Source organism: Rhodotorula paludigena (genome assembly GCF_050403205.1).
Source record: "Rhodotorula paludigena JCM10292 DNA, Rt_paludigena_JCM10292v1_ctg26, whole genome shotgun sequence".
NCBI lineage: Eukaryota > Fungi > Basidiomycota > Microbotryomycetes > Sporidiobolales > Sporidiobolaceae > Rhodotorula > Rhodotorula paludigena.
Genome location: NW_027481432.1, coordinates 174994 through 195889, shown reverse-complemented (window position 1 = coordinate 195889; position 20896 = coordinate 174994). Strand labels below are relative to the sequence as shown.

General features: G+C 64.9%; 8 protein-coding genes across 8 annotated transcripts; 5 read left to right on the top strand and 3 right to left on the bottom strand.

Moving 5' to 3' along the window:
- Positions 1-60: 60 nt before the first annotated feature.
- On the top strand, positions 61-1546 carry JCM10292_006392 (zinc-dependent alcohol dehydrogenase family protein; the record flags this gene model as incomplete). Its single annotated transcript, XM_076649657.1, has 7 exons — positions 61-339; positions 420-466; positions 524-605; positions 661-723; positions 804-1153; positions 1212-1297; positions 1365-1546. 7 exons carry the CDS (start codon positions 61-63, stop codon positions 1544-1546), a joined length of 1089 nt encoding a protein of 362 aa, XP_076504836.1.
- A 118-nt stretch (positions 1547-1664) lies between these two features.
- Positions 1665-2913, top strand: JCM10292_006391 (rhomboid family intramembrane serine protease; the record flags this gene model as incomplete). The annotated part of the gene is made up of 3 exons (XM_076649656.1): positions 1665-2204; positions 2273-2528; positions 2603-2913. The coding sequence occupies 3 exons, from the start codon at positions 1665-1667 to the stop codon at positions 2911-2913; spliced, it is 1107 nt and encodes a 368-aa protein (XP_076504835.1).
- Positions 2914-3038: 125 nt separating this feature from the next.
- JCM10292_006390 (uncharacterized protein) lies at positions 3039-5349 on the bottom strand (the record flags this gene model as incomplete). Its single annotated transcript, XM_076649655.1, has 4 exons — positions 3039-4267; positions 4324-5044; positions 5109-5154; positions 5213-5349. The coding sequence occupies 4 exons, from the start codon at positions 5347-5349 to the stop codon at positions 3039-3041; spliced, it is 2133 nt and encodes a 710-aa protein (XP_076504834.1).
- Positions 5350-6419: 1070 nt separating this feature from the next.
- On the top strand, positions 6420-9375 carry CLF1 (Clf1p; the record flags this gene model as incomplete). The annotated part of the gene is made up of 12 exons (XM_076649654.1): positions 6420-6473; positions 6533-6688; positions 6757-6812; positions 6873-6948; positions 7009-7330; positions 7396-7541; positions 7599-7958; positions 8037-8210; positions 8284-8364; positions 8425-8886; positions 8955-9090; positions 9161-9375. The coding sequence occupies 12 exons, from the start codon at positions 6420-6422 to the stop codon at positions 9373-9375; spliced, it is 2238 nt and encodes a 745-aa protein (XP_076504833.1).
- Positions 9376-10390: 1015 nt separating this feature from the next.
- On the top strand, positions 10391-11429 carry JCM10292_006388 (zinc finger MYND domain-containing protein; the record flags this gene model as incomplete). Its single annotated transcript, XM_076649653.1, has 3 exons — positions 10391-10531; positions 10639-10848; positions 10917-11429. The coding sequence occupies 3 exons, from the start codon at positions 10391-10393 to the stop codon at positions 11427-11429; spliced, it is 864 nt and encodes a 287-aa protein (XP_076504832.1).
- Positions 11430-11663: 234 nt separating this feature from the next.
- JCM10292_006387 (zinc finger MYND domain-containing protein) lies at positions 11664-12714 on the bottom strand (the record flags this gene model as incomplete). Its single annotated transcript, XM_076649652.1, has 4 exons — positions 11664-11982; positions 12049-12158; positions 12239-12481; positions 12574-12714. 4 exons carry the CDS (start codon positions 12712-12714, stop codon positions 11664-11666), a joined length of 813 nt encoding a protein of 270 aa, XP_076504831.1.
- Positions 12715-13656: 942 nt separating this feature from the next.
- Positions 13657-14648, bottom strand: RPP0 (60S ribosomal protein uL10 RPP0; the record flags this gene model as incomplete). Its single annotated transcript, XM_076649651.1, has 2 exons — positions 13657-14513; positions 14582-14648. The coding sequence occupies 2 exons, from the start codon at positions 14646-14648 to the stop codon at positions 13657-13659; spliced, it is 924 nt and encodes a 307-aa protein (XP_076504830.1).
- A 1571-nt stretch (positions 14649-16219) lies between these two features.
- JCM10292_006385 (uncharacterized protein) lies at positions 16220-20276 on the top strand (the record flags this gene model as incomplete). Its single annotated transcript, XM_076649650.1, has 8 exons — positions 16220-16864; positions 16934-16978; positions 17036-17346; positions 17413-17567; positions 17631-17795; positions 17858-19900; positions 19966-20023; positions 20087-20276. The coding sequence occupies 8 exons, from the start codon at positions 16220-16222 to the stop codon at positions 20274-20276; spliced, it is 3612 nt and encodes a 1203-aa protein (XP_076504829.1).
- Positions 20277-20896: the final 620 nt, after the last annotated feature.

The window sequence follows — 20896 nt, the reverse complement described above, 5'->3', positions numbered from 1 at the left end:
GCTCGTCGAGACTGCCTCTGTGCTGCTCCCTGCGTCATTACTCTGCTGTCCCACATCACCATGGCCTCGTCGTCGCTCCCCGCCGAGATGCGCGCCATCACCATCTCGCACCCGCTCCTCTCCTCGTTCGACAACCTCTCGTTCACCCACCAGCCCGTCCCGACCCCGACCGGCACCCAGGTCCTCGTCCGCGTCCGCGCCGTCTCCCTCAACGCCCGCGACTGCCAGATCGCGAGCGGGACCTACCCTGCCCCGATCCAGGTCCAGGCCGGCATCGTCGCCGGCAGCGACGCCGCGGGCGACATTGTCGCCGTCGGCGACCAGGTCACCAGGGTCAAGGTAAGAAAGCTGCGCCGAGACAAGCCCCGTAACGAAAGGACGGCGCCGACTGACCTGCTTCCGCGTTCTTCTCGCGGCAGATTGGCGACCGTGTCACCCCCATCTTCGCGCAGTCCTTCCTCCACGGGTGGGTTCTGCCCTCCGTCTTCATAGCTCCTGCACTGTCTGACAAGCTCGCACGCAGTGAGCACGACCCCAACTACCAGAAGAGCGGTCTCGGCGGCGGGCTCGATGGCGTCTTGCGCGACTACTTCCTGTGCGACGAGGTGTGTGATCCTCGTCTTCTTCCCAAAGTCTCCGCTGACTCGCCACATGACGCAGTCTGGCGTCGTCTTCATCCCCGAGCACCTCAACTACGTTCAGGCGTGCACCAGCGTCATCACGGTGCGTGCGCATCATGGCTTGCAGTCCATCGACTACCAACTCACCCAGTTCTGCTGCTTATTGCTGTCGCTCGCGCACAGGGCGTCACGGCATGGCACTGCTTCTCGTACCCGGGTTCGGCGCTCAAGACGGGCGAGACGGTCCTCGTCCTCGGCACAGGCGGTGTGAGCGTCTACGCCGCGCAGATCGCGCTCGCGTCCGGCTGCAAGGTCATCATGACGTCGTCCTCGGACGACAAGCTCGCGCGCGCGCAGAAGGAGCTCGGCGTGCAGGGCGTCGTCAACTACCGCACGAACCCAGAGTGGGACGTCGAGGTGCGCAAGCTTACGGGCGGGAGGGGTGTCGACCATGTCATCGAGGTTGGCGGCAAGGGGACGCTCGTGAGGAGTATCCGGAGCTGCCGCCCGCTCGGAAACGTGTGGATCGTCGGGTGCGTCCCCTGTCCGATCCTCCGTGCTCTACCCGCGGATTGACACTCGCGTTCGCAGCTACATGTCGGACTACGCGGCGGGCAAGGTCAAGGGCCAGGACGACGAGCAGCCCGAGTACGCAAAGGAGATCCTCTACACCCAGTGTGCGTCCTTCCCTCCCCTGTCCGCTCCGCTCTTTCCTTCCGCATACTGACCCCCGTGGTCAAACAGCCGTCGTCCGCGGTGTCGTGTGCGGCTCGCGCGATCATTTCGAGGACCTGAACCGCTGCGTCGAGATCAACAAGATTGTGCCCGTCGTCGACAAGGTGTTTGCGTTCGAAGAGGCGCGCGAGGCGTACCGCTACCTCGACAGCGGCGCGCACTTTGGCAAGGTCGTCATCGAGCTAGCGTAGATCGTGCGACTGTGTAGATGTAGAAGCCATAGAAGCAGAGAAAAGACGCAAGTGCACCGCCTCATCTCGAAGACGGCGTTCGAGAAGGTCGTCCTCCTAACCTCGCGCGCTGCACGCGATGTTTCGCCCCAGCACACGCTGGGCAAGCTCCTTTCGACGAAGGGGAGCAAGCTCCGTACCGCGCCCGTCCGCCTCTGCTCCGCCGTCCACTCCCCTTGTGCTCTCGCGCCGCGTAGGCCCGCAAACCGCCTTTGCGCTCGGCACGAGCGCGCTCGCGCTGGGCGGCGCCGCGTGGTACACCAACGCCGACACGCTCTCGCGCTCGGCGGGCTCGTCCGACAGCCTCTTTGCGTCGTGGCGCCGCCAGCTCCCGACCGGGCTCTCGCCGACGCTCGCGCGGCAGCGCTTCGACGAGGCGTACGCGCGCGCAGCTGCCTTTGTGCAGCAGTTTCCGGGGAACCGCCTCGCGCTGATCGCGGCCGAGAACTGGCTCGAGCTTGGCGAGGCAAAGCGCACGACGGTCGGGCTCGTGGCGGCGTTCGCGGGCGTGTGGGTCGCGTGGAGGCTGCCGGGCAGGCTGAACCCGGGGAGGTGGCTTGCGCACGATGCGCTCAACGGGAAGAGCGTGACGCTCTTGACGAGCGTCTTCTCCCACCGCGTGCGTGCTCTCGTCGTGCTTCCGCGTTTCTGCTCTTCCCGCTGACCATCTTCGGTCCCTCACTGCAGACGCTCCCGCACCTCGCCTTCAACTCGCTCGCACTCTACTCGTTCACGACCTCGTGCTTCCTGTGCCTGAACCACTCGGACCTCCTCCCGCGCTCGACCTCGCGCTTCGAGTTCCTCGCCTTCTTCGTCTCGGCCGGCCTCGTGTCGAGCCTCGCTTCGCACCTGTGGTTCTCGCGCGTCGTCGCGGGGAGGCTGCTCCAGTCTCTCCCGGCGCAGCGCGTGCGGCAAGCGATCCTCCCCTCTCTCGGCGCATCCGGTGCGTTCCCTCTCCCTTCTCTCCGCTATCCTCCCACCTGCGAGACGCTGACCCTTGCTCCTCAACACGTACAGGCGCCGTCTACGCCTGCGTGACCCTGACCGCCCTCGCCTACCCCTCGACCTCGGTCTCGCTCATCTTCCTCCCCTTCTTCCCGCTCCCGATCGGCGCCGCGACGGGCGCGCTCGTCGCCCTCGACGTCGTCGGCCTCGTGCGCGGCTGGCGCATGTTTGACCATGCCGCGCACCTCGCCGGCGCGGCGGCCGGCGTGGGGTACTGGGCGTTTGGGCACGACGCATTCGAGAGGCTGAGGGGAATGATGTGGGAGGGGCAGAAGAGGGAGGCGGAGGTGGAGCGGGAGAAGAAGAGGGTTGGGTGGAGGTAGTAGACCAAGCGCTGAGGAGCAAGGAGACCTGTATCGGCAGACTATGCAATCACTTCTCTCTTCCTCACTGCGAGTCTCGAGACGACTGCTGACAACAACATGCTACGATTCAAGCGGATACTGCTCTACTTCTTGGTGCGGAACGCCGACAACGCCGGGCGCTTCGGCAGAGTCGGCGCCGTCTTGACGATGTTCTTGGGTGCGCTGCGGGCCGTGTACAGCGCGTGCGACGAGCGGGGCGGTGCTGCGGGATCACCAGGCGAGGACGACAGCAAGGGTGGCGTGGGGCGATTCGAGACGGGCGAGGGGCCCATCGTAGCGCGTGGACGTGCGGTGCTGTCGAAAGAAGGACGCTTGCGCTTCTTGAGCAGCGATCCCGCCCCTCCTCCGACATCCTGCACCGGCGCCTGTTCCGCTTGTACCGCAACAGGTGGGGCAGCGCGCTCTTCCCAAGGCGGGACACACGGCGGGTGCCGGATGAGCATCAGCTCCGACACGGGCGGGTCGACAAACGTCCTCGGCCCGCGCGCGACAGGCCGCTCGCGGCGATAGAACGACCCCGCCGCGCTCTGCTCCTCCCACGCGCGGAGCTCGTCCGCTTCGCGAGCGTTCTGCAGCGCCTCCTCGTCCGCCTCGTCCTCCGAGTCGGAGAACGGTTCGCGCTCCGACTGGACCGTCTTCGCCCCCGCGCCCGAAAGCTTGCGCGTCCCCGCGTCCCAGAGGGTCGTCCTTCTCTTGGCTCCCGCGCCCGCGGCGCCGCCAGGCTCGCCGGGTCCAACCCACTGCCCCGCGGCAACACCATCGTCCCTCGCGCGGAACGCCGCGCCCTTGTCCGTCTCCCTCCGCCCCTCCTCCTGGATCGCCTTGCGGCTGAGCGCGACCGTCGACGTGACGGCGCCGAACGCGGCGTGGTGCGCCGCGTGCTTGGCGCCGTACGAGAGCGCGAGCTGCGCCGTGTATAGCTCCTCGGCCGTCCGGTCCGGCTTGGGCGCTGTGCGCGTCGGGTCGACCGCCGCGGCCCGCGTGAGGGAGGTGAGGTGCACGCCGAGAGGCTTCGACAGCGCGCGCTGAGCGGCGATGGCGCGCTTGCTTGCGCCGGGAGGTGCGCTTTCGATGTCCGCGAGGTAGTGCAGCGTCGAGAGGATGCGAGAGGAAGAGAAGTTGGAGGAGTCGAAGAGCTGTGCTTCGAGCGATGGAGACAGCGAGGTGGGAAGGTCGGAGCGGGAGGGGCGCGGGTGCCGCCAGAAGTGCGTACGGCTGGAAGAGGAGGGCGCGTTGGAGGGTGGAGCAGAAGTGAGGAGGGACTGGTTGAGAAGACCGCGCAGGGCAGTTGAGCACATCGTTTGGCGGACATCTGTGACGCACGAGGTCATTACCAGCACGACTCGCGCCCAAAGGAGTGGAACGCACCGATAAGACGCAAGTTGATGTGTGAGAGCTTGCCCACTCCTTCATTCGTGACACCGCGCAGCCCTCGCAGCGACAGTAACTGCAGGTGCGCATACTGCGGATGGTCCTTTGCGGCCCTCGCGATCCAGACGAGTCCGCCGTTCGTCACGCCCGTCCCGTCGAGGCGGAGCACGGCGAGGAAGTGCGACAGCGGGTCCCGCAGCTTGTAGATGTCGTCGTCGGAGAACGAGGCAGTGCCACGCAAGTCGAGAAAGGCGAGGAAGAAGGCTGGCGCGAAGCGAGGGGACGAAGACGACATCGAGCCGAACGCCGATTCCTGCATGAAGCGGTGCACGGCCTCCTCGTTCACCTCCTTGAGCACGACGAGCTCGTTGCGGTCGCTGACGCACAGGCCGCGGTACGTGCGCCGCTTGGAGGGTACGCCGGATGCATAGCGGTACGAGATGTCGAGCCAGGTCTGGAACGGAAGGTGGTCGAGCCCCGTCGCGTGCTCGAGGCGGTCCAGCAGCTTGGCCGCATACCCACAGCCGCGCACGGGGTCGAGTGCGTCGAGGAGACCCGGCTCGCCCCACCGGTCGACGAGGACGGCGAGGCAGCAGTCGGCGAGGCGAGGAACGGCGTCGAGAGTGCCCGACTCGCGCGGCGGATCTCGCGCAGCGTAGGCCTCGGCGTGGAGTGCTGCCCGGGACTTGACGGGTGCGAGCCGGCCCAGCGTATAATCCTGTAGCGGGCGAGATTAGCACGTCGAGTCGCGTCGGGAGGAGCGGATGCAGGCGACTGCGCACCTTGTACGCGATGCCGGCGTGCGCACTGTAGTGCAGGCGGTGTTTCCTGCAGTTATGCGTCAGCCACAGTCTCCCACTAGCCCCACGATGTCCGGGAGGCGCACCTCGTCTCGAGTCGCTCATGTTCGCGCTGATCTCGCTCCGCCCGACGCTGGCGGCCCTCCTTGGCCCGCTCCGCCTCGGCCTGCAGCTCCTGCCGAGTTGGGGCGCGTGGCCGGTACACGTGCTCGAGCGCGGTCATCGACGCGGCGGATTCGAGCGCATCGAGGCGGTGCAAGCCAGGTGCGACGAGGATTGCACGCTTCCAGCTGCCCTCTCGCCCACTGCTGTCCGATGCACTTCTGTCCTCCGATGTGAGACGTCCGCTTGGCCACTACAAATATGGAGAAGCGAATGAGGGTGATCTGCTGCACGAGAGCGCTGCCTCACACGGCGGATCAGCCCAACTTCGCCTGGAAACATTTCAATCAAGACAGTCTTTGGCAGAACGCAAATGCGGACAATCAGCCTACGTGACGGCAATCCCGCGACGAGGACTGCAGAGGCGGCCAGAGCCAAGAGCTGGTGGAGCAATCGGGAGGCACTGCTGTCGCGGCCGGCTTCGGTAGAGGAGCCCGCGCGAGCAGCGGGCGCACGTAGCCTTCTACGCATGGGTCCGAGCGGCGCAAACCAACATGCGTACACTGACAGGTGCAGGGTGGAGGAACGCACGCAAGCGGTGCCTCTCTGTGGCCTCATCGACGTGCACGAGCGGACCTCTCGACTGTTGTCGTGGCTGTCAGGTCTTGTGAGTATCGGTCTGTCATTGTGTGCGCACATCTCCAGCAGGTCGGCTCGGGAGGCTGGCGACCTGAGTCTGCAGGATCCATAGGCAGGAACCGCTGCGTCTGAAGCGACTTGGAGCACAGCCAGCGAGTGTGAGCATCCCAGCAGTCGCACAGAGTGTGCAAACAGCCGTGCAACGCCCGTGCGCCCTTCCGCAGTGGGAGTTGCTGCCCAACAGCGGGTGCAGGAGACAAGAGGAGAAGCAGAACGGGGCACAGCAAGCGGCGAGGCGCGCATCGCTGGACGTGCAGAGCAAGCAGTCGCAAGCAGCGTCAGACAACTCGCTTGTCCCCTCGACGAGGGCGCGCGAGTGGTCCGGACGAGAGAGTCGTCGCCCCGCTTGCCCTCGACCTCGACCCTCGCCGTCGCCGCTGACTGCGGACACGAGCGCAGTCGCCAGCTGCACAGCGAGAACCGCAGCTCCAGACTGCCCCCAGCCCGCCCTCTCCCGCTCCGCTACCCTCGCCCCCAGCGTCCTCATCAGCCATGGAGCGCGGAGGTGCAGGCCGCGTCAAGAACAGGGCGCCCGCCGCCGTGCAGGTCCGCGTACCCACTCGCAGCCTCTCGAGGACCGCGCTGACCCGCCCCGGCGACCGCAGATCACGGCCGAGCAGCTCCTGCGCGAGGCTGCCGACTTCCAGGAGAAGACGCTCCCCAAGCCCAAGCAGCGCGTCGAGGACTTTGAGGAGCTCCACGAGTACCGCCAGCGCAAGCGCCAGGAGTTCGAGGAAATCATCCGCCGCACCCGCAGCAACGTAGGTGCCCCCCTCCTCCCCTCGATCCGCATGACTGGGGCTGACCCCCGTTCTTGGATCGCCCGCAGATCCAGGCATGGGCCAAGTACGCGACGTGGGAGGCCAGTCAGAACGAATTCGCGCGGTGCGGTTTCACCCCCTGCTCACCCGCGTATCCCCACTCACTCGAGCCCGTCTCTCGCAGGTCGCGCTCCGTCTTCGAGCGCGCCCTCGATGTCGACCCGACCAGCGTCCGCCTGTGGCTCGCTTACACCGAGATGGTTCGTACACAACTCGAACGGCAGCCTGGGCAGGAACTGACTCGTGTTTGCGTCTCACAGGAACTCAAGGCTCGCAACATCAACCATGCCCGCAACCTGTTTGACCGCGCCGTGACCCTTCTCCCGCGCATCGACCAAGTGTGGTACAAGTACGTCTTCCTCGAAGAGCTCCTCGGCAACGTCGCCGGCGCGCGCCAGGTGTTTGAGCGGTGGATGGCGTGGGAGCCCGACGAGAAGGCGTGGAGCGCCTACATCAAGCTCGAGGTGCGGTACAACGAGATGGACCGCGCGAGCAAGCTCTACGAGCGCATGATCAACTGCCACCCCGAGCCAAAGCACTTTGTCAAGTGGGCAAAGTTCGAGGAGGAGCGCGGCAACGTCGGTGTGTCATTGCATCTCTCTCTGCCTGCCCCGTTCGAGCGAACCTGACTAGTCCCACTCCCACAGACCGTGCGCGCGAGGTGTACCAGATGGGCTTCGAGTTCTTCGGGCAGGACGAGGAGGGCATCGACAAGTCGCAGTCGCTGTACTCGGCGTTCGCCAAGATGGAGGTGCGACACAAGGAGTACGAGCGTGCGCGCGTCATCTACAAGGTCCGTACTGCTGTCTGCTCCTCGCCACCCCGTTCCACGCTCACGCCTCGCACGCAGTTCGCCCTCGACCGCCTCCCGCGCTCGCGCTCGACGCAGCTCTACGCCGCCTACTCGAACTTTGAGAAGCAGCACGGCACGCGCTCGGGCATCGAAGTGACGGTGCTTGGCAAGCGGCGGTTGCAGTACGAGGAGGAGCTCACGCACGAGTCGCGCAACTACGACGTCTGGTTCGACTATGCGCGCCTCGAGGAGGACGCCTTCCGCGGCGAGGAGGGCGCCGAGGACGCGCTGAGGCGCGTGCGCGAGGTGTACGAGCGCGCGGTGGCACAGGTGCCGCCGTCGGACGAGAAGCGCCACTGGCGTCGGTACATCTTCCTGTGGCTCAACTACGCCCTCTTCGAGGAGCTCGACACCAAGGTGCGTCCGAGCTCCTCCCTGCTTCCTTGGCGATTCTCGAGACTGACCCGTGCTGTCGACAATCCGCCCGCCGAGCAGGACATCCAGCGCGCACGCGAGATCTACCGCGCGTGCCTCAAGCTCGTCCCGCACAAGAAGTTTACGTTCGCCAAGGTGTGGGTACAGTTTGCCGAGTTTGAGGTGCGGCAGCAGGACCTCGATGCGGCGCGCAAGGTCCTCGGGATGGCGATCGGGATGGCGCCGAAGGAGAAGGTGCGTTTGCCGTCTTGACTTGCGCCCCATCTGGCTCGCTAGTTGGAACGCTCACAACCGACGACCCGCACAGCTCTTCAAGGAGTACATCGAGCTCGAGCTCAAGCTGCGCGAGTTCGACCGCTGCCGGATACTGTACCAGAAGTGGCTCGAGGTACGACCTATGCCCGTCTTTCGGGTCCGCACTCGTACTCACACCTGCTATTCTGCACAGCACGACCCGTCGAACGCATCGGCCTGGATCAAGTTCACCGAGCTCGAAGGCCTCCTGCAAGACCACGACCGTGTGCGCGCGATCTACGAGCTCGCGGTCGACCAGCCCTCGATGGACATGCCCGAGCTCATCTGGAAGTCGTGGATCGATTTCGAGTACGACGAGGAGGAGTACGAGCGTGCGCGCGCGCTGTACGAGCGCCTGCTGCGCCGCACGAGCCACGTCAAGGTCTGGGTCTCGTTCGCCCAGTTCGAGGCCAACGTCGGCCTCGCAGAGGCGGCCGCACTCAGTGGCGAGGGCGACGACGACGACGAGGATGAGGAGGGCGCAGCGCAGCCGAAGGAGCCGGTCGAGATTGACCACGAGGCAGTTGCCGAGGCGAAGCGCCAGGGCATCGAGCGCGCGCGCAAGGTCTTTGAGCGCGGGTACGCCGACCTCAAGCACAAGGGGCTCAAGGAGGAGGTGTGTCTCGTCTCCGCTCGGCTCGTCACCCCTCTCGGTGCGATGCTCACCTCGCTTCCCACCTGCAGCGTGTCGTCCTTCTCGAGGCGTGGAAGGCGCTCGAGACTGCGCACGGCGACAGCGCTTCGCTCGCAAAGGTCGAGGGCATGCTCCCGCGCGTCGTCAAGAAGATGCGCGCGACCGACGATGGCGCCATGGAGGAATGTGCGTCGTCCTTCCGTTACTCTACTCCCCGTCAACGCGCATTGGCTGACACCGCACACGTTGCTCGCAGACTACGACATTCTCTTCGCCGACGACGAGACGAACAAGAACGTCGCCTCGCTCAAGTTCCTCGAGTTGGCCGCCGCGTGGAAGAAGAAGCAGGCGCAGCAGGAGCAGGAGCAGGAGGCCGCGCAGGTCGAGACCGTTGCCGAGCAGGAGGAGCACGCCGAGGAGGCGCAGACGGACGACGCGGCGGCGGCAGTCGACGCCGAGGAGAGCGAGTAGATGCGGACTCGGCGTGCTGCACGGGCGTACGAGGTGGCGGTTCGACTTGCAATCGAGTCCACTGTTGTATGATCGCCCACGCTCGGATTGACAGCTTGTGACTGGCTCGCGCGACCGCAAGCACCAGCCCGTCGTCTTCGAACAGGGTCGTTACGAGAGGAAGCAGTCGTGCGCTCGTCAACTCGTACAAGAACCTCTTCGCCGTCGCCCTCGAGACCGACGTCACCTTCGGGGCCGCCGAGCAGCCAAGGAGCGCCTCGCCAATCCGGAGGCGTTCGCCGTCGCCGCCGCCGCGGCTGCTGGCGACGCCTCGGCTGCCGCCCCGGCCGCCGAGGAGAAGAAGGCCGAGGAGAAGGAGGAGTGCGACGACGACATGTGCGTTGGTGGACCCTCCCAATTGCCTCCTGGAGACTGCATGCTGACCTTACGCGCTTGCTGCTACCTTTCTCGCTCCCGCTCCCGCGTCACCTAGCTGCCCCCTCCCAATTTCCTTGCGCTTGCACGTCTCCAGGGGCTTTGGTCTGTTCGATTGATTGAATGGCCCGCGCAAATCCGCCGAGGGCGGGGACGCCCCTTGTCGGTGCAGGTCAGGTCAACGGTGGAGGTAGAGGCTTTGCTGCAGGAGCAAGGGGGCGCCACGCCTGTTTGTAACTCCAGAGCTTCTGCGTTTGCTGCACGTTCGCGAAAGGAGCACAAGAGCACCGGCAGCGTGCAAGCCAGAATCGAGGTCGAGCGAGCGGAAGCCGCTTCGCTCGCAGTCGTCGCAGGCGGTCCAGTCGCCAACGACCTTGCGGGCGGAGACCTGAAGGGCGCCGGTGCAGCGACTGCACTATGTGCACTCCTTGCAGCCGGCTGTGCGGGTGCAGGGCTCCACCGTCGCCGGCCGAGGAGAGCAAACAACTTTCCCCACCTCGTCCGTTCGCCCCTTGTCCTCGTTCCCTTCACTCCGTCCTTGCTCTTCTCGCTCGAATTCGCGCCTCTGCAGCTACTTCAGAACTACAGAAGCTCTGTCGAGATGACTACGCCGGCCCCCGAGCTCCCCAAGCACTACCTCGAGCGCTGCGCCGTCTGCGGCGAGCCGACCAAGAACCGCTGCTCGGCGTGCTTCCAGGCCGGCATGCCCCTCTTCTTCTGCTCGGCCGAGCACCAGAACCTCGTGCGTCCCGCGGCCGCCTCGTCCGACGTTGACAACGAATTCGCGTGCTGATTCGCGCGTCCCTGCCTGCCCATCTTCGGTGTCGCGTACTCGCCAACGTCGCGCAGGTCTGGCCTGAGCACAAATCCATTTGTGGCAAGAACGCGCGTTCTCCGTACGCACCTCCTCTCACGCCCGAGTCGGCAGCCTCTTTCCTTCGTGTCTCGACCCAGCTCGTGGAGTTCACGAGCCATGTCAAGCTCGAGTGCGCCGAGATCTGGCAAGCGCTGCTGGGCGAGTACCTCCCGCCCGCCAACTCCCCGCAAGAGATGCTCGTGGTAAGGTCAATCTGCCTGCGCGAAAGGACAAAAGCAGACTTGACTTTGGCTCGTACGTGGTCGCGCAGAACGCCCTCCCGTGGCTATCCAAGCCGCAGCGCAGCGTGAAGCAGGAGATCGCGCTCGACGTAGCGCTCGCGTTGACGTACCGCGGCGAGGTCGCGCGCAAGGCTCTGATCGACGAACAGACTCTTCCGTTCAACACGCTCGACCCATGGCACCACGTCAAGTTTCTCGAGATTCAGCTCGGAACCGTGCTACCCGAGGGCATTGACGGCGGAGGCCTCAGCGTCGAGACTTCCCGCTTTCGCCACCACGCCCTCATCCTCGTCTCGCTCCTTCGCCGCAAGGCGAACGACCCGTCGACTATCCCGCTCGGCTGCATCCACGGCGCCTTCGAGCTCCTCGTCAACTCTGCCAACGACGCCATTGTCTTCGACTTCAGCAGGGACGGTCAGAAGGCGCAGAAATTGGTCGAAGCGCTTCTCCGACCCGTCAAGAACTTTGTGCCGATCAGGTGCGAGTGGGAGTTCGCGCCCGACGAATCGAAGGTGCTCCGCGTGAAGTGCTCTACCCCGTAAAGTCCTTCGAATGCAATGCGAAGTGAGCCGCTTGAACGACACCGTTGTCTGCCGCGCGAGCCGCTTTCCTCGCGAGGTGCTTCAAAGCACATGTGACTTGCTCTCCGCTCGTACACCTGTGGTACACTGACGCGCGTGCAAGAACGTGCTCACCGTCGGGCTCGGTAGCACTGATCAGATCACGCGTTCGATTTCAAGCCCACGCAACGCTGCCACATCTTTTCCTACGCGCCATTACCAGCAGGTCATCTCAAAGGTCCCCGGAATGCCGATGAAGAACCCGCTGTCGTGGCGAAGGGGCACGACGGCACTGATGGGGTCGCAGAAAGATTGGACGAGCTGCTTCGACTTGGGCAAGTCGGTGATCTCCGAGAAGGTGACGACGTCGTTCGTCGTGCTCAGCAAGTGCTCGGTAGCGCGGTGGATCCAGCTGTCCGGGATTGAAGCTGGGTCTGCGAGCTTGAGCCGGAGGAGACGGACAAGTATGACGGCGTGGTGGCGGAAGCGATAGAAGTCGCCGCAGGTAAGGTCGGTACGCTGGGGGCGAGCGAACCTGCGAAGAAGCAGTTCCATGCTCGTGACATGATGCCAGATAGAGAGCTCGCTAAACGGAACCGACTTGGCGTAGCCCGCTTTGGAGACGGTTGCGTTGTAGGTGAGTTGGCGAGCCAGGTCAAGCGCGAACTGCTTCTTCTCGAACTCCGCAGTTGAACAAAGGACCGGAAGAATCTGTTGTGAGGGTAACGAACTCAGCTGCGTAACCTTGGTCCGAGAGGGGCAGAGAGCGTAGACCGCATACGCATACGGACCTCTGTCAGGTAGCTCGGCACATGTTGCATGCCCATAAAGCTGCAGAAAAACCCTTCAGGCGTCTCCTGGCACCTCACGTTCGGGTCCACTGTTGGGTTGACGTTCAGATTGACCGTGATTTTCGGGAGGTCCGTCATGATTTGCGAAACACCGAGCAGCGCTGCGGCTTCCTCGCTAGACAGCGGAGGTGCCAAAGGCGGCCTCGCTTTAGCGCCGCAGATCGTTTTGTGTACCGGCCAGACCTGCGAGACACGGCAACGACGGAGGACGACATCGGCACGAGGTTACCCGAGCGTGCTCGTAGCGCGGAGAATTCGGCCAGAGCGCCGCTCACCAGCTTCTGGTGCTCAACGGAGCAGAAGAAGAGGGGCATGCCGGCCTGGAAGCACGCCGAGCAGCGGTTCTTGGTCGGCTCGCCGCAGACGGCGCAGCGCTCGAGGTAGTGCTTGGGGAGCTCGGGGGCAGGCGTGGTCATCTCGATGGAGCTTCTGTCAGTCTCGAGCAGCTGCAGAGGCGCGGTCTCGACCGAGAAGAGCGAGAGAAGAGCGGGGACCGAGTGAAGGGAACGAGGACAAGGGGCACGAACGGACGAGGTGGGGAAGGTTGTTCGCTCGCCTCGCGCGTCGAGCCGACGAGACTGCACAGCCGCCTTGTGTGACGTTGGTGCAGTCTGCTGCCTGCAGTTCCACCCTCGAGATCTCCGCCCGCCAGCCGAGAGGTTGTTGGCGACTGGACCGCCGGCGACGACTGCGAAGGAGGCGTCGTCCGCTCACCCCGTTCACTCGTTCGCACACGCTGCTGCGACGGTCGTGCTGGATTGGTGCGATTGCAGGAAAGACAGACACCTTGTGACCGCAAATCGCAAGTCCCGCCGTGTGGTGTCTGGACAGTTCGCTTTGATCGTCGTATCCTCCCCCTCCGTCTTTCTTTGCGCGGATCGCGGCGCAGCATGTTACACCCCGCGTTTCCTCCCAAACCCGCATGTTGCCCGTCCTGCCTGGCGCAGACGTGCTGGCACTGATTTACCACTGTTCGTGGACCGCTGCCTTCCCCTCGTCGCACCTATCTGCTCCCCTGTTCCGTCGCTCGCTCTGCACGCGCAACTCGTTCATCTTGTCACGATTCTCTCGCGCATGCTCTCGTGGAAGGTTGAGAGCGGCGACTTTCTCTCTCTCGCGAGCCAATTTGGTCTCCCCCGACGAGCAAAGGTTTCCCCTGACGAAATGCGCAAGTTGCATGGCAGTTCTCCACGACTAATCGACTGCGTAGTGTCAGAGTCGCGTCAGTAAGGTCCCTTGCCAGCGGACGCGGACAGGACGACTCACAGAGACCGAAGCTGACGACGAGGGCAAGGGCGGAGAGGGAAGGCGGCGACGTCAGCGACCGCCGCGCGCGCAGAGAGAAAGCAGCCGTGCACTCACCCCATGTCGTCGTCGGACTCCTCCTCCTCCTCGGCCTTCTTCTCCTCGGCGGCCGGGGCGGCAGCCGAGGCGTCGCCAGCCGCCGGGGCGGCGGCGACGGCGAACGCCTCCGGGTTGGCGAGGCGCTCCTTGAGCTGCTCGGCGGCCTCGAAGGTGACGTCGGTCTCGAGGGCGACGGCGAGGAGGTTCTTGTACGAGTTGACGAGCGAGTGGGTGACCGAGGCGAGCGTCGGGTAGTTGAGCGCGAGCGAGATGGCCGCGATCGTCTTGATGCCCGAGAGGAAGCGGTCGACGAGCTCGGACTCGGCGACGTCGAGGACCGACTCGGGGAAGAGCTGGCCCTCGGAGAAGATCTGGAGGATCTTCATGCCGTACGTGAACGGCGAGATGCCGAGCATGTTGAGGAGCGTCGCCTGCGAGGCGTCGACGCGCGAGCCCGACGGGACGAGGTGGACGTCCGAGACAATCTCGATGGTACCACGGGCAATCTTAGTCGGGATGTTGAGCGCCTGGAAGAACGAGGTCTTGCCGGGCTCCATACCCGTGTTGCCGGCCGGGACGTAGATGTCGTTCGGGGCAAAGGCACCGGCCTTGGCGGGCGCGGCAACCTTGTTCGAGACGATGAGGTCACGAATGTCCTTGAGGTCGGCCGACGTGAAGACGAAGCCGACGTTGCCCTTGACGAGCGGGAGGAAGCGCTCGAAGTCGGGGTGGTCCGCGAGGATGAGGCGGATCGCACGGCGAACCATGGTGTTCTTGCCCATGAGGATCGTGCCCTGGCCACGGATGGCCTGGCGGATCTGGTGCATCTGGTTCGAGCCGACGTTGTCAACGTTGACGACGAAGATCGAGGCTGCACGGGTGCGGCGGGGTCAGCTCGACGGCCCTGCCTGACGCGCGGGCGGGGGCTGGGGTGCGCACGGTAGGTCTCGATGTAGTCCTTGAGCTTGGCGAAGTACGCCTGCTTCTCGTCGCGGGAGCGAACCATGGTTGCTGGGGGTTTTGGTGGTGGAGGTTGGAGGTGAGGAGAGCGGGAGTTGCAAGTCTACCCTTGGAGCTGACCGGCGCCCAAAGAATTTAAAGACTTGCTGCAGGGGCGTACAGCGCGTCGGACAGGCGCAGGGAGCGGTGCAGGCGAGCGGGGACGACGAGGAGCAAAAGTCAGCGGAGGGTCGTCGGCGGTGGGCACGCGGCACAGCGCCGTGCCCGGCGAGCAGAGCGCGTTCAAGCCAGACAGGACAAACTGCCCAGACGGCAAACGGGACGCACCGAGAGCGAGACCTGAAGGTGCTGGAGAGCAACGCCTGCGCTCGCCTCGCGCTCTCCTCGTCGCCTGTCCCCCCTGTTTCGTGCGCGTCTTCCCTCTTCGGGTCTGAGCCTCCTTCTCACCCGGCACAGTCACTGCAAGTCTGGCGCGTCACGGTGACGCTGTCGCCTCCTCACCTCAGCTCGAGCCGCTGATTTCTCACCCTGTCTTCTTCTTCTGCGCAATGCCCCCTAGCCCGATCGCCGGCAAGATGCCCGGTAAAGATGGATTGCCTCCCGGCGCGGAGCACTGTACTTAGATGCAACCCTCGAAAGTAGGGCAGAGCTGGGGACGGTGTGTCCGAGGTGTGGCGGTTGCACAAGCAGTCTTTGTGGGACAACAGGACGCAATGCGGGTGCCGGTACGAGCAGGGCCGAGGAGCGAACGCACGGAACAGGCCACGCGAACGCGTTCTCGGGCTGATCTGCATGGATTCAGGGCGGCGACATGGGGCGGTCTCGAGCTCGAGACGCGGTCGAGGCGCCATCGCTGGCGAACGTCCCCTCTGGCGCGTCTGAAACCGGCACGAAGCGATCGTTCGGCAAGCACAGACCTTGTTCCCGGGTCCAACGCCACGCACAGGTGCAGTGCGCGTCGAGAGAAGCCGCTGTCGGTGGAGAGCGAGCGAGGCACGGGAGCGCGCTGCCCTGCGCACTTCCCCGCTTTGGCAGGTAGGTTGTCTCGCGCTGCGGAGAGCTCTCCTGTTCATCCGGAGCAGCGAACTTCGCCCGAGCTTGTCGCTCCTGTGGCACCTGCAAGCAAGCGCACAGCGCACACAGCGCAGAGCAGCTCGACTCGCGCTCGGCCTCCTGCGTCTCGGCCCGCTCCCAGGCGACGACACCGAGCACAACCCAGGCTCCTCCGATCACTTCTGCCCACCGTTCGCGTCCGCCTCCTCCCGCTTGCTCGCGCTCGTCCGCCCACTGCACACCGCCGACGAGCCCCAGCGCACCCACCAGCGCACTCGCCCGCACCCGGCAGCGCCTCGCGAGCGCACACACCGCGCCTGCGCTATCCTTCCGTCGCAGCTGCGAACGGGCTTGTCCGCCGACAGAGCGCGCCTTTCCAGGCCGCCTTCGCGCCACCGGAGACAGTTCAGAGTCGTACTGTGTACCGCTCTGGCGCAGACAGCACTCCGCTAGTCTTCTCCGGCACCTTCCCGCGTCTCGTTCTCGGCAACGACGCACCCGACTCCCGCCCAGCCTCCGTCTTCGACTCCGACTCCTGACCGCCCCTATCCTCAATACCGCGCCATGTCTGACCCTGTCGCACGAGACATGAACGTCCCGTCGTCCCCCGTCAGCGAGCGGCCGCGACAGCGCCGCTTTGCGTCGTCCTTCAGCAAGCACTCGAACCCCGACCACCTCGAGGACAAGCTCGCGACGGGGCCATCGACGCCGGGAGAGCACTCGCTCCTCCCGCCGCCAGCCGTCGCGTTCGTCCCGCCGGGAACGACCAACAAGCTCAAGGTGCGGTGGCAGAAGCTCAAGCGGCGCATCGGCAACGGCTCGGCGCCGTCCGAGAGCCTCGGCGACCCGACCGCCACGACCGAGTCGGACACGGGGAGCACCTTTGCCGGCGGGCGGCGAGCCGGAGTGTTGGGCGGCGCAGGCAAGGACGGCGAGAAGGGCGACGAGGAGGACCTGGGCGTCGACGAGGTCGTCGTCGAGCAGACGAACGACTACGACTGCTGGAAGCGCACGACGATCCCCTCGGCGTCGGCGAGCCACCGCGGCAACACGGGGACGGGAACGAGTCCCGGCACGGGCCAGATCGGCACCATGCCGAGCGATGGGAGCAGTTTCCGCCAGACGGCGTACGAGGCGAACGGGCCGGTCGACGCTGCCATCGGGTTCGTGCGGTATCGGGTTTGGCCCATCATGAGCCGGTTCTTCGCGGTGCGCTGCTTTCTCGGCCGCTGTGTGTACCCGTGGGGAAGGAGACTGATCGGTTACACCCTGGTGCAGCCGAGCTACCACGACCCCTCTGTCGAAGATGCGTATCAGAAGGAGGTGCGTCAATCGGCCCGAGAACGAGGGTCATCTGAGGCTGACCGTGTGTTCCTGCAGTGCTGGTACAACGGCAAGGGCTCGCACATCTTCGGCGCGATGTACTTTACGATCAACTGGGCCCTCACCGTCGCGCTCATTCCCAAGCCCTGGTCAGCGTGGAACAAGGCGTCGCTGTGGGCGATCTGGCCAGTCTTCATCGTCCCGCTCATTGCCCTCGCCGCGTTCGACGTGCCGCGTCGGCATACGTGGCTCTGGCAGGGTCTCGTCTTCTGCGCCATCGTTTTCCCGGCGATCCACAATCCCGTCGACCAGTACATGTGCCACTTCTACAGGTCCAACCCGAACTGCGGCGGAAAGGACTTCATGGCGTACGTCGTCTCGGCGCCTCCCGTTCCTCGTGCTTCGACGGGACCCCTGATCCGCTCCACCCGCAGCACGTTCTACTACGTCACGGCGCTGCCGACTGTCGCGCTGTTCGCCATGGGCCAGAAGCGTCTCTTCGCCGTCATCTTCGATGTGATCTGGCTCGTCATCGTCGCCGTCCTCATCCTTCCCGACCGCCCCGCCTACGTTCGCAACGTCGTCAACAGTGCGTCAGATTCACCCGACGTCTTCTGCTTGACCGTATGCTGACATAGCGACATGACCGCAGTCCTCCTCTTCCAGGGCTTCATCCTGTTCCTGCACTACCTGCGCGAGATGGCGGACCGACGTATGTACACCATGCGCGCCGAACTCAAGATCTCGTTCAAGGCCAAGCAGCGCGCACAGCAGAACGAGAAGCGGCAGATGGACGCCAAGAGGCGGTTCTCGAGCTGTGCGTCCGAGCCTCCCCGGCCTTACTTTGCAGTCTTTACCGTCTGACGTGCGCACCCGCAGACATCTTCCACGAGGTTCGCGTCCCGCTCAACACGGCGCTGCTGGCCGTGCAGAACCTCAAAGGGCTCAATGTCTTCAACAAGGACTCGGAGAACGCCATCGAGTACTCGGCGCTCGAGGGCTCGCTGCAGATGATGTCGCAGGTGCTCAACGACGTCCTCGACTTTTCGCGCATGGAGCGCGGCGGCTTCTCGTCCGTGTCGCGCCCCTTCTCGTTGCACAACGTGATGCGCTCCATCTTCGTCCCGCTCCGCCTCGACGCTGCCGCTCGCGGCCTCACGCTCGACACGACGCTCGACGTCCGCATCGACGAGCTCGCGGTGCAGGCCTCGCGGGGTGGACAGCCCCTCCCGCCGAACATGGCCGTCAGGGAGGGCGACGGTGTCGTCATGGGCGACGAGATGCGCCTGCGCCAGATCATTGGCAACCTCGTCAGCAACGCGTGCAAGTTCTCGCCGGCGGGCGGGCGCATCACGATCAAGACGGAGCTCATCTACCCGCTCGAATCGTACGACACGCCGCAGAATCTCCCCAGCTCGGCCGAGCTGGCAGGTCTTGAAGATGGTGACGACGAGAAGCACGGGCAGGACCGCGAGCGAGCCAAGTCGCACGCGTCGGCGAAGACGGATGACACGCTCGCGCCCGGCGAGACGACCGCAACGCGGCTCACGCCGAACCGGCTCCAGCAGCACGAGGCCAAGACGTCGCCGCAGACGCCGCAGATGCTCGTCGTGCGCTTCGAGGTGCAGGACACGGGCGTCGGCATCCGCAGCAGCGACATGGCCGAGAGCCGCCTCTTCTCGCCGTATGTCCAGACGGCCGTCGGGCGCGAGCAGGGCGGCAAGGGCACCGGTCTCGGTCTCTCGCTCGTCCGCCAGATCGTTATGCTCTCCGGCGGTCGGCTCGGCGTGCGCTCCAAGGTCGGCGAGGGCTCGACGTTCTGGATCGAGATGCCGTACGCGCTGTCGACCTTCCCCTCGGCACCCCCGACCTCGCCACGCGCCAAGTCGGGCGGCTTTGCCGATGTTGGCGCTGGTCGCGGATCAAGTCTGTCGGGATTGGGGCAGAGGAAGGACCCCAAGGGCGACTCGACCGCCGTCACGCCGGCCACCGATTCCTCGGGCGCAAGCGACTACCGCTTCGTGGGCTCGCTGCGCAAGCGTTCAAGCGATCCGACACTCGACAGTATCGACGAGTCGAGTCTCGCGTCGCCTCGACCGCGCGACTCGTCCGTCACGACGCAGCTATCGATCCCCACCTCGCGCTTCTCGCCTCCCGCCTCGCCTGCCATCCCGAACGTCACCACCCCAAACCTCTTCGTTCACACTCCCACTCCCCCGAACGTCGCTACACCGCACCTCTTCATGTCGGGCGCAACATCCGCCACCTCGCCCGCCATCTTCTCGCCGCACTTTTCGCTCGGCGGACCGATTCGTCCCGAGAATCGCTCGCACGTCTCGTCCGCGTCTGCACCGGCCGACGTGACGCTCTCGCCAGCCGAAGCTTCGTCGCCAGTCGTGTCACCTGCGCCATTACCGCCCATCGCGCAGCCGCTGGCGCCCGGCCCTGCGACTGCCGCAGCCGTTGCGGCGTCGACGTCGGGCAAGCTCGAGTTCCCCGACGGCCCGCTCAAGGTGCTCGTCGTCGATGACGACACGCTCACGCGCCGCCTGATGAGCCGCATGATGCTCCGCCTCGGGTGCGAAGTCGAGACGGCCGAGAACGGCAAGATCGCGCTCGACATGATCCTCGCGCCACCGCCTCCAGGCCAGGCGTCTGCAGATGGCGCCGAAGAGAGTAGCGGCAGCGGCACCCCTGAGGAGATCGACGCAGCCGAGCGGGGCGTCGCCATCGCCCGCAAGAAACCCAAGAAGGTTGGCCTCCCGGGCCCACCGGCCGAGTCGGTCGGGATTGACGCCTTCCAGCACTACCACATTGTTTTCCTCGACAACCAGATGCCCGTCTGCTCGGGCGTCCAGGTCGTCACCAAGCTGCGGCAGCTCGGAAGGGACGATCTCGTGGTTGGCGTCACCGCCAATGCTCGTACGCTTCTCTTGCTTTGTGCTTCTCCCATTGTTCAAACGACTGACACTGCGCTGCTACTGCAGTCTTGTCGGACCAGGAGCAGTATCTGGAGTCTGGCGCATCCTTCATCCTCACCAAGCCGTACGATCCATTTCCGTCTGTCTCGGCTCCTTCCTCCACTGACACGCGCCGCGACGCACACAGTGTTCTTGAGGTCGACTTGCGGAAATACCTGCTCATCGCCGACAAGCGCCGCGTCGAACGCAAGAACCCGGCCCTGCGCGCTGCACGCCAGGCCATGGTCAATGCCTCGGGCCCGCACTTCCCGCCGCTCAACGCGGTCATTGGCCCGGAGCGCGACGACGACGACGATGACGACGTTGTCGTCGTCTGATCGCCTCGTCAACCCCGAACTTGCACCTCTCACCCCTGCTCCTCTCTCCATCTCGCCTCGCCTTGTTCCGACATGTCGTCCACTGCCTCTCGTTATCGCACTCGCATACCTAGCGCCTCGCCTTTCCGTACGCTTGATCGACGTCTCGCCTCACGCACAATCTGTCGTACCTGTCCATATCCTACTCGGCATCGCATCATCCTTTGCGTCGGTTCTCCCCTTCGTCACGTTCAGCAGTGTCTTCACCGATCTTCAACCTTCCACCGGCGTCACCTCATACACGCGTTCGCCAATGGGCGCAGGTCGTTATCGTTTACCCTCTTTCCACCTTTTGCAGTCTCCCTCGTTTCTGTCCCCTCTTCATACACGGTTTGCTGGGGCTTTCTCACCTGTCCTCCGCGTCGGTCGGTCTACGCGCCGACCGAGCTGCGGAACACTTACACCTCTTGCGGCACGGTTGTACGGCTTCCCTCATACTTGGTTCTTCCTCGGTTCGGGTCTCCCGTTGGCGCTCGCCCTTTCCGCCAGCGCTGGTCATCGGATGTACTTTAACTTCAGTGCTACGAACATAGAGAAGTCGTTATGAGAGCCTTCGTCTCGAACCGATCTCCAAGCCGCAG